The sequence below is a fragment of the Lingula anatina genome, chromosome 8, assembly GCF_051362555.1.
Source record: "Lingula anatina isolate TDL-2025a chromosome 8, LinAna3.0, whole genome shotgun sequence".
Lineage (NCBI taxonomy): Eukaryota > Metazoa > Brachiopoda > Lingulata > Lingulida > Lingulidae > Lingula > Lingula anatina.
The window spans coordinates 14,949,453-14,965,485 of record NC_141774.1 but is presented as its reverse complement, the minus strand read 5'-3'; the positions used below and the strand labels follow the sequence as shown (position 1 = coordinate 14,965,485).

The following is a 16,033-nucleotide window of genomic DNA, read 5'->3' as shown; positions in this document are numbered from 1 at the left end:
GTCAGTGATAAACGCATATGTAATTTCATCATATGTTACATTTTATTAACTTGGTGCAAGACTCGAAAAAATTCTTGAAAAATTAACAATTTCATTCCACGTAAAGACTTAACAAATGCTATCCTAGATACAAAACCATGTAATAAGTCCACTTCATGAACAACTAACAAGCCTCTGTGGACAAACAAGCACAATTATTCCAAAATTCAGATATCAATTTACATAATGGCAGCAATTCATATAGTATCACACTATCTTATCTTACAATTCATGGTAAAGGTAAAATGGTATTTTCTTCAACAAAATTAATTAATACAAATTTACAAAAGTGGCTGCGTCTTCCCCAAAATGAATGCTGCTGGCTGCCCAAAGACGAGTAACCATAGCAATGGCACAAACAAATGGCAAGGGTACTTCAATTACCAGTCACTCTTGACACCTATTTGCTACCGAATCACAGAAAATTTCAGTGAGCCATTTTCCACCTCCATTAAATAAGTTGTTAACATGGAAATGGGGGAAAAAAATCAACATTGAGATTCATAAATGGACTAATATTTACTGGCTTCAAATCTATCACTCTAACCTGATTTAATTTGTTAAATATATCACTTTTAAATTGGCCATATAAAAGGACAAAAAACAGTATATATTTATACATTATTGCAACACCCTGGTATCCGAAATGCCCTTTTTTGTTTTTACCGAAATATTGAAACATATCAGTATTACATTTGAAACATCTAAATATGATAAAATGCTGACAGTATGTGTAATATAATTTCTAGTAAATTTTTCTTATTTTGCCAATCTCTATAAAAATGATACTAAATCTCCCTGAATCCTATCCTATTATGATCTTCTAAATGTCTTATTAAGGTGCTTGTGATAATTTAATGCCAGAGATTAAATAAATGCAGTGCTTCCTCTTAGAAGAAAGCCGAAATAATTAAAATTTGGCAGAAAAATTACTTGTCTTTGCCAACCTTAGTGCCAACTCTTCTTTCTATATTATAAGTTAGAAGGTAATCAGTAGAAGAAGCATGCAGTGTTGCCTGTTTTACAACTGACTAGTTGACCTTTTTAATGAATTACTTTGAAAATTGGTTGTCTAGAAATTGGTAGCTAAGTGAGAGTCTTCTGGCATCAGTCTTTTAAGTCCAAAGGAACTACTTGTCATACGGTCTTCTTAGAAGTACTCAATCATTGTAGACTGAGTAAGCTGACATATGGTGTGCTCTGGATTTGCCAATGTTCTAATTAATATGGCCAATTCTGCCCCAGTTTCACAAAAAGAGTAAGAGCTTGCTGGTCTGAACTTTTAAGACAGAAAATAATTGGTGTACCAGTACTTAAACCCAGGATAGACGTGGTTGTCCATTGAATAATTCAAGTAACTCTTGTCCTTAAACATAAGCAAATCTGCCTTAGTAAAACACACCCCCTCATATCCCCTCCTTTGAAAGGCCTAATACTGACTTTTTTGGGTGAAAGTACACATTCAGAGTATTTTGGTATTTTTACTTAAGACCGACTTTTGACTCTGTCTGTACAGCAGCTGAAGTCCACAGAGTCTATTACTTCTGTACATCATAGGAGACTGGTTGAATTTAACACATCGGTCACAGCAGCTACAGTTGAGGATGGTAATGATGTCGGTGAAGGTGTCGGCACTCCTCCACTTCCAAACACCTCATCCAAGATGATACGAGAAGAGAAGGCGAGGGCGAAGGCGAGAATGACCTTGAGAATGTCACCGTATGAGAGACGATACCCAAACAGCTGTAACAAATGTGCAATATTTGACTAATGATATCCATCTTCTATAAACAATATTCCATATAATGTTTAAAGTTTTTGTTCACTTGTGAAATAAGTAAACACTATGACTATTTTAAAAAAGGAAATTGCAATTATCCCCAATCCATTAAATAAAATAATCCAAACACTGAGTTTAACTTAACCTTATATGTTGGATGACCATTGATAGCTAGATCATCCACATGCACTCAGGCACACAAAAACATGCACATCTATCAAAGTCTAGTAAAAGTAATCCAAACATTGAGTTTATACAGTAACTGACTGCTACTTACTGTCATCTCCAGTGGGTATTTCTCCAGGTAACTCAGCAGCCCCAGTCTTTCCCCAGTGGGACACACACACTGAAATGGACATAAAGACATGTACCGGTAAGGTATGAATTGGCAGCTAAGTCAAACTAGTACCAAGTTATTTTATACAGTATTTTGATCAACACTGACAAAATGAAAAATGTATTGGTCCACAAAAGAATGTCAACCATTATTACAACATCCCCCATGATTTCATGCCGTGAGGCCGAGAGGGAGAGAGAGAGGGGTGGGGGTGGGGGTCAGTCAACAATTTCAAAAATGGGTTTTTTATCTGATTAGCTCCACCTTGTTAATCCCTCGGTTGACCCAACATGAATAATGGCAGAAAGTCAAGATCATATTTCAATTTACAGTGGACTTTTCCTGGGAAAATGGGTGATTTTATCAAATCTCATGCTCCCAAACCTAGTCTACCAGCCTAGAGGTAGTACCTTTACAAGCCTTGTTGCTTCATTGTTCACCTCAGCAAAGGCAGAACACACCAGAGGTAGAAGACACAGTGGCAAGGCAACTTCCAGTATCCCGGCAATCGTTGCCGGGTGAGACAGCCAATAGATGACGTAGTTTGCAGACCAAAGAGTGATGAAGAATATCCATGAGGCCAACCATCTTTGCATCGCCAGGGATGTGGCTCGTAGACGTGACTGAAATAATGAATAAAAACGATTTCTTGTTGCTTTTACTTTAAATTAATCCTACCACGTTACTTCAACTATTACGTTTCTTAATCACTTCATCTGCTCACTGCCACGATGCCTGACTCAATGTTTGTATAATAATGATTTTGAAGAATTATTTTTAAGTAGATTTTCAAAGAATATCATTCAGATTTACACTACAACCTAACCAAGGAGGATGAACACAGGAGGTTTGTTATGCTGAAATTGTGAACATTTAGAACACTACCACCAATAGATGGTATACGTCAAGTGTCTGGCATAGTGTATAGTGGCATGGCAGTATAGATATCTCTTTTTTATATATTTTTTTAAATCCTACAATGGTAAACACAAATCCTGCAATACAGCTTATGATACAATCTAATGGATATAAAAATCTTAAAAGAAATTATAAATTTACTAAAAAAAAAAAAAAAAAAGGTTTGTGATACTTACTGATATTCTCCAATATGAGACCAAGATATCTTCATTTGTAAGAATTTTAGACATTAAGGCCTCACTTCCAGTCTCAGACTGACAGCTTGCCCTCTGCAAGGAAAATATTTAAATGTTGTATTTCTATTTGCATGTTACACATTTTATATTCCTGATAATGTATACACCAGAATACAGTGACTCTCATCCATATAATTGATGTCTGGTCATAATTCTTTTTATCATTCATTTTAAGGTTTTACTTTTTGATTCACAAAAGAAAAAAAATGAAGTTTTTTCATAACTTCCAATCATTTGTACTGTATCAGCAGTGGGGAGTGTCCATCAGCTACATTTATAATAACATCCAAGGACTCTTTGGAGAACCATAACTAACCTCTTGGTAGTTCTTCAAAGCTTCACATTTATAAATTCTTTCAGAAAGTACACATTTGACAGAAACCTAAACACTAAAGCTGAAAAAACTTGGAAGGGTACACAGAAGGATACATTGTCTAAGCAACGTATACTTTTATAGCTGGTAGTAATACCTTATGTGCCAGTAAGCGTGGACTTGGAGTGAGATCCAAGCTGCAGGAAGCACTGATATTTTCTCCGTCTTCTTCAATATTCAGCAGCACACTGTCTTGGTCTAAATTCTGACCCCCTGCTTTCCTCTTCTCATCATTTTCATTACTACAAGCTGGTTTTGATTCCACCTGGGCCTCATCTTGGTGCTGCTGTTTATCAGATGCAACTATTTTCCCTTTTCTTTGCTTTGCATCCTGGTCCTCAAGCTCGTCGTCTGTTGCAGACGTCTGTCTGTTTGTTAGTCTTCTACCTCGGATGTAGCTTCCATGTGGGGCAGACAGGCTGATCTGGCGTGGTCTGCTCATGAAATACTGAAAAGCCACAATGTCTTTCCAATTTATTTGATATCCTTATATTAACATACTGCCATGGTATAGATCTCAACCAATTTTTCTTTTAAAATGTTTTAGAAAACAAGTTCTAGAAAAATGCTACATTTCTGATATTCAGTTTTACAATGAAACAATATCTAAAAAATATTCTAAATTTCAGACTACAAATTTAAGTACAGTACCATCTTCCAAATTACTTCGTATATACCTGTTCGTCCTGAGAAGTAGAAAGTCCCATTCCCTGTGGTAAGCTGGAAGGCAGTGAGTGCTCTCCCGTTCCCTGTGCTCTCTGGTTGGGGATATTGACATTCCGCGAGGGAGTAAGATGGGGGCGCTGTCCGGGCATGCCCAGAAAGTCACTGTCCGACAGTATGGTGAGGTCATCATCCCACATGTACTGGTCTAGTAAATTGGTTAAAATATGATTTTTTTAAACTAAATCTGTCAAAACAAAGCAATTAACAGTATCAATTACAGCTATAAGAGACCATTTCCAGATCCTATCGTACTAACTTTGGATCAAACTATCTCCAAGGGGATTCTCAGTTAATTGCAATCAACTGAAGCGTTTATATGTCTGTCACATATTGAAGCTAGCATTTAGCAGCTTTAGTATGAATCCCAGACATCTAAGCCATTTAAGTTGAAAGCAATTTAGCGAAAAACCCTGTGGAGATGGTCCGATCCTGTTAGATGGATCTAGGGATGGTAACCCAGTCCAAGTGACACTATATCTTTGGATCAGATACTAGGTGATGCTGTATACTGTGCCTTCAAATCAGATACTGATCTAAACAAGGAAAGTGTGCATTCAGAGATTTAATATTTAAACAATATTCATGTGTTAACTGTATTAAATAGGTGCAACATTTCATTTACATTTTAAATGGAGCACTGCTTATTTACCTTGAATCAAAGATATAGGGATTTTTCGTTGAAAAACAAAACTTTATTAGACCATTATTATTATAATAATTATTATTATTATTTTGTAAAATAGCCCCCTTCTGTGTGTACTTCTTTACCTTCTTCTAAAGGATCATAGTAATAAGAGTCTGCATGTTGACTGGTCATTAAGTACTGTGTCTGGGCCGCTGCGATTTTTTGTCTGTAGACAACATAGGCTTTCCCGTCCTCCTCTAAAACTTTGATGAAACGGCGAAGACCTAAAAATAAAAGAAAACGGCTGATTTGCTGATTGATCGTCCAAGTAATTTGAACAAAAATGAAAAAAAAAAATTAAAAATCACAATTGTTTGCTAATAGGAAGGTTGGTGCTAAAAGAATTAATAGAGGCTTTTTTCTCTCTTTGTACAAGATTTCTTTGGGCACTGCCTGTGAAGTTTCTCACAATTCTTCTACATTGTCATACTGTCCCTTTGGCCTTCAGCCCCTGCCACCCCCCCCCCCCCAAAAAAAATAAATAAATAAATAAAAAATGAAAAATAAAAAAAAAAACTGACATAATTTTTACTCTTCATTTTCTCAAGAGTTCTTCAACCACAGAACCTTTAAAGGACAATGTTCATGTAAAAATCCATTTCTCGAATTTTGAAGATACAGCACTCAATCTATACACTAGAGGTATGTTTTAATCGATCCCCGCCATTTAAAAATTATAAAAACAATCTATTAGTAGAAAAAAAGCGTTTTAGTAAACCTCACCTCAATATGCAAAAATGAAGCAACAGATCTGGGTCACGTGGTACTGTGACGACAATCACGATAAAGGTCTATGAGACTCAACTGAGCTGCATGGTGACGGAGAAGTTAAGGAAAATTGTGTTGAACGGAGTTGAGGAATTTTCGTTATGCCTCGGTGTGTTGCCGTGGGATTCACCAAAATTGCAGCTCTCGTTGACAATCTTTCTTTGTCTGTGACGGTCTTCCGTGACTTACTTACTAACTTCGGTGACAATAGTTGCGATGCTCTAGATCATGGTCACCTCAGGTGGTTTAGATCATATCAAGAGCTGGTAGTCTTTCAGATTAACTGTCATCAGTTGGCAAACTTACTGATTGCTGATGCATTTTAAATGCATTGTAGTTGACCAAAAGCTCGTTTACAAGAACCTGTTAATTATGCACCGCTGCAATTCCCAAGCCAGGTAATAACAGGACAGCGTAATCACAGCAAATGTACCTCATATAGTAGCTTAATTTCCATTTATAATAAAATCATCATTTAAGTCAAAAATATTCTTGCGATTTAATAACTATTTTAATTTACCCAGAACGGTATATTTATTTTAAAGGCGGTTAACTGAAATATAGTTTTATGATTTGTTTGTGAAAATTGCCCATGTCACCCTGTTAGTTTGGAGGTCTAAGCTGGATCAAGTCCGTGTTAAAATTCCTATGAAGTTGTGCAGGAAAAATTCTTCCTTTCTTTCTCTAGCTCCTCGATAAACCTGGTGTTCAGATTTTATCTAGTACCCCCAGGTCTACGGGAGCTGCGCTTTGTAACTAACGCACAGGTAGATTTTTACCTGAGATAACTGGAGTAAAGCTTAGATAGAGAGTGCGTTCGATACAAGCAAGACAAATTGAATGCCATTTAACCCTCTAATTAAGAGGTAAAGGAAGTTCCAGTTAGATGGATGATTAAGATAGGACTTGTAAAGGTAACGGGCATTGTTTACCTCAGTTTAATAAAAGTATGCAAGACGGAGTGTCAGCGGTTTAATAAAATAAATTGAATTTCACAAATAACATGGACCTCATATGCAATAATCAACATTTCCCTTAACTCATTCAAATGCAGTGTTTTATACAACTTGGGATAACCATAATGAAATGCTTGTTAAAGAAATGACTAGACGGGAAATGGTTTTACACAGCTTCACGAGGATTTTGACCCCTCGGGTAAGAGATTTGAATGAGTATAAACTTTTATCAGAAGCCAGAGAAGGCATCTTACAGGTAGACAATGCAGCTCAGTTTGACAGCTAAGCACGCTCTGTTCTCCAGTGGCTCGATTGTCGTCATTGGACCACGTGACCACGTAGCTCATTAACTCCCAGGCCGAGCAAATAGGACGTTTTTTAAAGCCAAAAATTTACAAAATGAGCTTTTAATTTGTGTATTTGGATAAAGATATCGTTAGTTGGGCATGTTTTCTGAAGAATATGTTCCGTTCAGGCCATTCTGACGGCATGAAGGAAACCCTTTAAACTGTCAAAGTTATGCCACGGAAGATTCAGAAAAAGATAATGCCATTAAATCATAACTACTGGTCTAAAATCGTATATGGTACTTACCTATGGTGTGTGTACGGCACACCGACAGCATGACAAACCCAACCAACAAGTTCCAGACCAGAGTAAAGAAAGAAATCCCCACATGACAGACATAGCGCACATGACAGATCATGGGGTCGAGGTTAAGGTAAAGGCCATGGCACTGGTTCTCATCGAAGTTGTCGTAGTTACGGACCAAATTTATGACAACGACTGTTGTGGCCATGATCCCCATGACTGTGGCAGCACTGATCTGGAAGTTTGATGAAAAAATCGAAGATGTAATTATAAATATAATTTAAATGAAATTCAATAAGGAATTTTAAAATAAATACTAGTAATACCCGTCTAGTGCATTTTAATACAAAGATCATACCTGTCACAAGGCATAAAGCACTTTTGTTTTGCACCATACTAGTCCTTGCATTTAATTACTAAGTACCCTTTACTAACTTTCATAAGTTTGCATCCAAATGGTTGGATCAAAATTAATCCTGTTAACAGAAAGTGTTGAATGAAGAGACTGTGTTTAGATGACTCTGTTACATGATAGTTACACTTAAATTCTCAATCTCTAAAAATGATACCTTACAGGAAGGGTTCATATGAAAATGGGTATGAATGGATAATTATAAAGATGGATGCCATAGTCATGTAATTCTTCCCAAATTTCAAATGACACACTTTTTTCCAATATTTTCCCTTTTTTTACTTAAGTTTTCAACATTTATCAAATATTAGTAAGTTACTTAGAAGAGTGGCTGATGATGTCCTTTTTACCCAATAATTCTCACTGCAGTGGAATCAAAACAATACAGCATAATAGCCAGATATGTGAATGTCTAGCATAAAAATATCTGAGACCCTTACAGAGGGTGCCTAATACGTATCACATACCTTGAGTATTGTCTTTGTGTGCATCCTGACACACTCTCTAAACTTCCTGTTACTGAACAAGTTTCCTGCCACCAGGTTTGCGTACACCCCCATGGCGCTCCACACCAACCCCACCAGCATGTTAACACAACCTGTCATCAATGTCTGCTTGGTGTACAAACTATAAATATCATAACCTATAAACCAGGTATTGGTGATCATGTAGCCAATACCAAAAGCTAACGTCAGCACGTGCAGGAGTGTTCCAAACCATGGCTTGTCGAGCTCGTGAAGTTTGATGCCCAGAGATTTTGCAAGGACGAACCAGGCCCAGTTTGGCAAGTGACGGGATTGTTGGGTGTGATATTTTTTTACTTCTTCTGTAGTCTGGATGCTGTCAACCCCAATGGCGTCTGTCTCTGATAACCTGTGTAATACACGACCAGGGTGGCTCCTGTTGATGGAGACATAGGCCTCGCCCTCTGGTGGAAATCTGGAACATTAAAATATAATAAAATATTATGGTTATCATCAACATAGTTTAAGCACCTAAAATATATCATTTTCATATATATATATACCTGTATATATATATATTAATTTATTAACTAGACATACTTCAATACCTAAGGTGCCTTAAATTTGAATTTAATCAGAAAAGGGTTTTAAACTGATATCCTGCAATAAATATACTATTAGATATTTCTGGAAGAAAATGCATAAAATACCAGAAACCTAGTACACATATTTACATGTACTTAACTTACTTTCAACATAACAAATAGTTTCTTTCATTTTATCCCAAAAAATTATTCAAGACAAGAAACGCAAACTTACACAGGATTGTAAACAAACTGCATTAAATCCCTCCCCCTAAAATAGTTCATTGTGTCTGGTGCATTTCAACAAATAGATTTATGTATTCAATTAAAGGCAGCTCCACAAGTTACTCATCTAACATTAATCTAAGCCAGATTGCAGTGTGCATTCAAATAAGCACTAATGATAAAAACACAATTATGATGATTGATCAGGAAATATTAAAGCAAAAAAGCATGATAAATACTTCCAATATAGACTTTATCTGAATGTCAAATAAAACTGCGGTACCGTAACCTAAATCATTGCTGCATTCACACTAAAACAATATGGGACTGAAATTAGTCTAAAATCTGTTGAATGGCAAAATAACAGAAAGACTGGCCCATCATTCATTCAAGTGCATGTACCTCTTAAGACTTCTAAGACTGCCTCTATCTTCACTTTTTTTGGACAGATAGTTGGTGTTTTGACTTCTCTTTATATCCTTTTTCGTGACATCCACGTGATTACTGTACAAGGCACACATGATGCAGGCTTTGGAGCTCTTTTCTTTCACACCTCAAGCAAAGTGCAGGAAAAAAACTTTCTCATCAAAACTGAAGGGTGAAAACCTGTAATTTCTTTCCAAACTCAAAGTCACTCAAACAGTCTGCAAATTTTGAATTCTCTCATACAATGAGAGTTCTCAAAATATAGTATTCTTGAATGAATAAGGCCTGGGTTTCGTCCAAAGACTGCCAGTCTTTAGTAATGCGCCTTCCACCAAGTCCGGAATAAAAAGTCAAAAACAAATATATCACATTAGTAAAGACACTTCTCAGATGCACAATACTGCAGCATATTTGGAATCTCCAACCATATCAACAATGAAAAGGCTGTAGTCATAAAACCTTTGGAGATACCCACTGTTGAAGAACTGTCATCTCCATTTCATAATTATCTCATCTTCAAGTCACATATTACTTTAAGTATCATCATTTCCATCCAGTCCTGCTGTTTGAAGACTGCCCCACAGATAAGTACAAGAATACTTAAACTTACTGCTCCACACTAATTCATGTCAATGTCAAGGTCACTTGCCTTAGGTAAGTGTCACTTCAGTTCCACACTATCAACAAGAGATGTCTTGCTTTCACGTGATAATAATGTGAATGTTGTGATTATCATCACACTGAGGGGGGAAGTGGGGAGGGAAGGAGGGTGACAAGTTGCTGTTTTAGTGAGGGTGGAGAAGGGGGGTGCAAGAGACACCCAGTGCTTTATTTTGTTAAATGACATAATTGTTTCCTTTCCATTGATATTCTGAACCCTAACAGCAGACAAAAAATTTAATTAAATAAAACTTGTTTGCATAAGCTTTCTCATTATAAAACAGGCAATCACTTTTCAAAATGCATAACAATTTATTCTGGTGATAAAACAATCCAAAAAGATCTACTTGCTAAACAAACAGGCCTCTCCCACCATCATACCAGACAGTGTCAGCATATAGAACAATTTTTTCTTAGTCACTGATAAGAAATATCCCAGACAGCCTCAATAATCTGGCCCACGTCTGGCCCAGATCTGGCAACGTCTGGCAATATCTGGGCCAGATTTTGCCAGACACTTGCCAGATCTGGGCCAAGTCTGGCAAAGTCTGGCATTTATGCCACATTTTGCCAGACACTTGCCAGATCTGGGCCAAGTCTGGCAAAGTCTGGCATTTACGCCACATTTTGCCAGATGCTGCCCAGACTTGGGCCAGATATGGTACTTTCATTTTCAATTTTTATTTTCTATTTATTTATTTTTATTGACCAGTGAGCTGAATGCATTGAACTGACGTCATTTGATAAATTTTGATTTAATTTATCTCTCTCTTTTTTCTTCAAAGTCCCCTCATAAGTGTGCTATTTGTTTAATTTGACTTGACATTTGAATGAATTCACTGATCTAAAACTTTTTTGGACTACTCGTTCCGCTGTTGTAAGATTCCGCTTTTTATGCTAAGCCGGTCAAGGACCCGGATGTAGCGTTTCTTAGAGTTATGGATATGAAAAAAGCACAAGCGTATCAAACTGATACAATTTCGTTGAGTGATTTGATTCGTGGTGCGATTTATTTCGAAGGCATCAACACTGGCGACGAGGATAAACACTAGTGCAAAACTGTGAGTCAAGTTTCTTTGAAAAAAAATGGAGAAAAAATGTGAAATTACGGAATTCGAACCGTACAGAAGTCCGGAGACATTGGGTCACGCTCGACGCGATGGCTAGACAGTTTAAACTTTTCGCTGACGGAAAAAGATTGATCTTTTCAAAACCAACGAACGGCATGAATAATGAACAAAGATAGAAAATTAAAAATACATGACAAAGGAGACGCGCGCTTATGTTGTATTCAGCAGGGACAGGTGTACAACTTACAAGATATTTTCAGGACTCTCCCAAACACAGGTTAGAAACATGAATATGCATAAGACAGTTAACGCTTTGAATGAAATTGGAACACCAGAAACTGAGTATGATGAAACTGAAGTCATTTGACAAACCAAGCCAGTCTAAACATTACGAGTTTAGACATGAAAAACGAAGTAGAAACTCCCTGACTGAGAAAACATGGAACGTTGGATCACTTTGCAAAACTCTGCAAAACTGAAACTATTATTCATGTAAATGACAGCTTTGAACATGAAAATCCAGGAGTGCATATACATTTGGTGTGGGAACCAATGCACAGAAGACATGGAGGAAATAGAGGAGGTGTTAATCTCAGTGTATTACCAGATTCAGGTGCATATTGTAATATCATTGATGAAAATACATGGAGAATGCTGAAATCCAAGAAAAATAAATGTGGCTCTTGTGGAGGACCAGAAAACAAACAGTATTATTCATGTACACGTCTGAGAAACCTTTAAAAGTGAAGGGAACATTTGAATATGACGTAAAGGCAAGCAAAGGAAGAGACCAGTAGTAGTGAAAGGACATGGGATTTGATATGAGTTGATTAGTTTTGAGAATTTTCAGTGTGGTTTAAGGAATAAAAGTTGGAGTTCATATGCTATTCTGCAAATGTTTGAAAAGACATTTTAAAGACTGAACTGTCAATTAACATGTTTTGAAAGGACCGTTTCTCTCCAAGAAAGGAAGGGATGTTGTGTTTGGACTTGACATTTGAATGAACTTTTGTTAACTTGGTAGAATTACTTGTTCCATTGTTGATTCCTTTAATAATTATAAGCTTGTCAAGGAGGCGGGTGTATCATTTCTTAGTGTTATGGATTTGAAAAAAGCGCAAGCATTGCAAACTGGTTCAATTCATTGAGTGATTTGATTCGTGATGTGATTTAATTCAAAAGCATTGATACTGGGGTTTGTTTTTGTGCACATGTAATTCTCTTTTAATTGTACATCTATATCTGTGCTGGAGTATACATATTTTTTTTTCAGAATTTACATGCATGTACAGTACTGTAGCCAGCATGCAAGTTGAATTGAAACAGTTACTGCATGGTTATTTATAATTTTGTTATAACTCTCCATCATCTAAAAAAGAATGTTTTTTCATTCATTATTCAAGATTTATTCATTACAAAACTATATTCATTAGTGATTATTATTATTAATGATATGTTTGAATTAGTTTAAAAATGACAATGTATAATATTATTTAGGTTGAGGTGTGCAAAAATATTTCCCCCTCAAATCCCCCCCCCCCCATGTACATGCATAATTAATTACAATTTTTGTAATTTGTGTTAATTCAGATTCGATGAGCAGCTTTGTGTTGAAAAAAAAATTGTTGTTATAACTGTTTTCTTTACATGTATGTAAGTGACATTTCCTCCTGTTAAGTGTCTGTATATTTGCCTTTTTGCAGTGTGTTTTTTTTTTTTTTTTTTTTTTTCAAACATACAAATTGTTTTGTACAAAAAGACAAGGAGTGGCCCTTAATTTGTTGCATGTTAGTTGCCAGCAAGGTTATATAATGTGTAATAATTTTGTTTAGGCTTTTAGCACAGAATAAATACTTGAATCTTGAATCTTGTATGTCTTTTTTATAGTTATCTTATTGAATAATTAAAAATAATTAAAAAAAGAAAAAAAAAAAAAACAATCTGGGCCATATATGTGGTCCATGTCCGGCCCTAATCTGGCCCACATCCGGCATGCCATACCTTTGCCAGATATTGCCAGATCTGGGCCAGATCTGGCCACATGAGCAAATGTGAAATAATAAAAAAAAACAATCTGGGCCATATGTGGTCCATGTCTGGCCCTAATCTGGCCCATTTGAATATGATCTGGCCCATATCTGGCCCACATCTGGCATGCCATACATTTGCCAGATATTGCCAGATCTGGGCCGACATCTGGCCATATGAGCAAATGTGGACTGGGCCAGATGTGGCAATGTCTGGGCCAGATCTGGCCCAGACATTGCCACATCTGGCCCACATGTGGCAAGCCATACCTTTTGCCAGACATTGCCAGACGTTGCCAGATCTGGGCCAGACATGGGCCAGATCACTGAGGCTGTCTGGGATGCTTTGCATAAGGCTAAATGCTTTAACTGTCTAGGTCAGATACACCTGCATTGTGTCCTCACAGCGCATGCTAATTTTCTGTCATTGACACTAGCTTAGAGAGATGATACATGCTACGTATAGTATAGTCATCAGGCTTCTAGCAAGAAGGTTTTCATTTCTAAAAAAAAAAAAGTGTCGCATTACTAGTGGGAGTCAGGTGTGTGTGTGTGTGTGTGTGTGTGTGTGTGTGTGCGTGCGCGTGTGTGTGTGTGCATGTAGGAGGGGTGAGCTCTAGAGGGACTTCACTACTTATTCACTACCACCTCCTTTTCAATCACATCTCAGATACCATTCAGGCTAGAAGACACTCCATCCCCCCCAAGAAAAATCTGGCATATACTAATACATGTTAAATAAAATCTGACGTGTTAGATAAAATAGTCTTCAGGCTAATGCTATTGAGAGGGCGTACACCAGAGGGCAGTGGTGAAGATGAGGCCAACAGATAAAGCGTCGCGCGCCTTGCTAACCACCAATCAATCTTTATCATTTTAGACCCAAGTTAAACATTAACCCCTGACGATATATATTATATCTCTGCCGGTACTGTATGACGACTGATATAATCGAGGAGACTCTATATCACGCGAGGGTCAAATAGTATCACGCGCTCGTGCCGGGAGGGCTATTAGTAGTTAAAAACCAACCAACCTATCGCCTCAACACCTTAGTTGAACTTGAAGAGATCGCGCGAACTTTTGTCTGCAGCAAGCACAGTTCAACGCTAACTATATTCTATTTATCTGTATACCTACCTTTCGTCGTCCGACATTTTAGTATCAGCTCACTTTAGATAAGCGAACTAAAATGGGGGTGTTTCTTTGCCATTAAGCGTGCCGATGAGTAATCAGAGAGTGTTTCTTTAAGGATTGCCCGCCACCCAAGGCAACCTTGTGGGTGTCGCCATTTTGGAAATCATGTGACCATGGTCTTGGCTTTATGTGGGGCGCATCTAACACAATGTCACAATCGTAGCTCAGCAAGGACCTCAATGCGCTTGAATTTTTTATGGCAAAGATTTTTTTTTACTGGTGACTTTTTAAAGTCAATCAAAATGCCCATTTCGTGCAATAAGACATAAACAGCATAATAAATAAAAATATAAATAAATAAGTAGTTCCCGCATAATTTTCGATACGTTTTATTCAAAATAATTAGAAACTGTTTTAAAAGCGCATACCCGGTACATCTCCCCCTTAAACTTCAATGTCTTCTGGGGATTTACCATGCACAGCAAATTAAAATGCCAAAAAAGGGAATTTTCTCTAGAACTTTAAAGATAACTATTGGCCGTGTTCTTGTTTAGGCCTACTTTATAATAATTATATATCATTATTATTTTTACGTTGTTTATCATCCTATTCTTGTTTACTTATTTGGTTGACACTTGAGTTAAAAATGAAATCCTCTGCTTCACACTCTTCCATAACCTTCGCTTAGACGCTTAACGATTTTTTATCTGATTATTTAACAGAACCAGGTGGTATAGCAAAACCTGCTAACTGTTCAGTCTTCAGAAAAGAATTATAAAAGCACAGATAACATTTTTCAATAAAATGATTATTTTGGTCTTTCTTCCAATATCCGTTTTTTCATCTTAATACGAATATAATATTCCATATGATGACGTTTTAGATAACAGGGGTGGATCCAGAGATATTTTCTGACACTCTTCCAAATTATGTTTATTGATCCATCCTCCAATTTTGACTGTCTCCTGACAGAAAAATTAGATGCCCGTCATGGTAAACTTTAAAGATTCTGACCGTCTTCCGGATGCCCTAGAAGACGCGTCCTCCGTCCGCCCCTGGATAAAGTATTGCCGTGCGCCAAAGAAAATGTAATCTTTCCTCCTCGCATATTTTTTTTCTGATGCAAAACTACTCACGTTAAAATGTATGCTCTTCCACAAATATTTGAAAAATGAATCACATTTACAAAAAATTCAGAGTTACATGATCACTTGATGAGCACTTTCAAGAATCCTTTCTTTCATCCTGCCCTTATGTTTCTCCCCCCCTCCCCCCCCCCCCCCCCCCAAAAAAAAAGGGGGGGGGGCAAACAGATAAGTTCTCACCAAATTCAATTGAAAAATAACATTTTTATCTCAGAAGGGTTCTGGCATATTTGGTCTTGCTCCAAACCCTGTCCGCTTCGTTCTCTTCATGAATCACCTGTACACGAAACTCATAGGTAATCCCAGGTTTCAGACCGCTTACAATACAGTTATTACCCTCCGCTTGCATGCTCTGGTACTCCTTAGTCCCGATCTCGCGATATTGCACGAGATATCGGCCATTCGTCAGCCCGGAGGGGACGCCCCACCGGAGCTTTATGGATTGTGACGTTTTCGGCTCTAATCGGAGAAGGA

General features: G+C 37.2%; 1 protein-coding gene across 3 annotated transcripts; it reads right to left on the bottom strand.

Annotated features, from left to right (window-relative positions):
• Window positions 1-20: 20 nt before the first annotated feature.
• On the bottom strand, window positions 21-14,592 carry LOC106152049 (uncharacterized). Of its 3 annotated transcripts, none has more exons than XM_087019096.1 (10): window positions 14,418-14,592; window positions 8,289-8,760; window positions 7,413-7,644; window positions 5,178-5,318; window positions 4,361-4,554; window positions 3,781-4,131; window positions 3,251-3,343; window positions 2,567-2,779; window positions 2,097-2,165; window positions 21-1,782 (listed from the first exon to the last, which is right to left on the bottom strand). In XM_087019096.1, the coding sequence occupies exons 1-10, from the start codon at window positions 14,432-14,434 to the stop codon at window positions 1,591-1,593; spliced, it is 1,974 nt and encodes a 657-aa protein (XP_086875222.1). In that variant the 5' UTR covers window positions 14,435-14,592; the 3' UTR covers window positions 21-1,590. The 3 variants fall into 3 exon arrangements, with proteins under 3 accessions (XP_086875222.1, XP_086875221.1, XP_013380973.2); XM_087019095.1 differs by lacking the exon at window positions 14,418-14,592 and adding an exon at window positions 9,996-10,417; XM_013525519.3 differs by lacking the exon at window positions 14,418-14,592 and adding an exon at window positions 9,497-9,967.
• Between the last annotated feature and the right edge of the window lie 1,441 nt (window positions 14,593-16,033).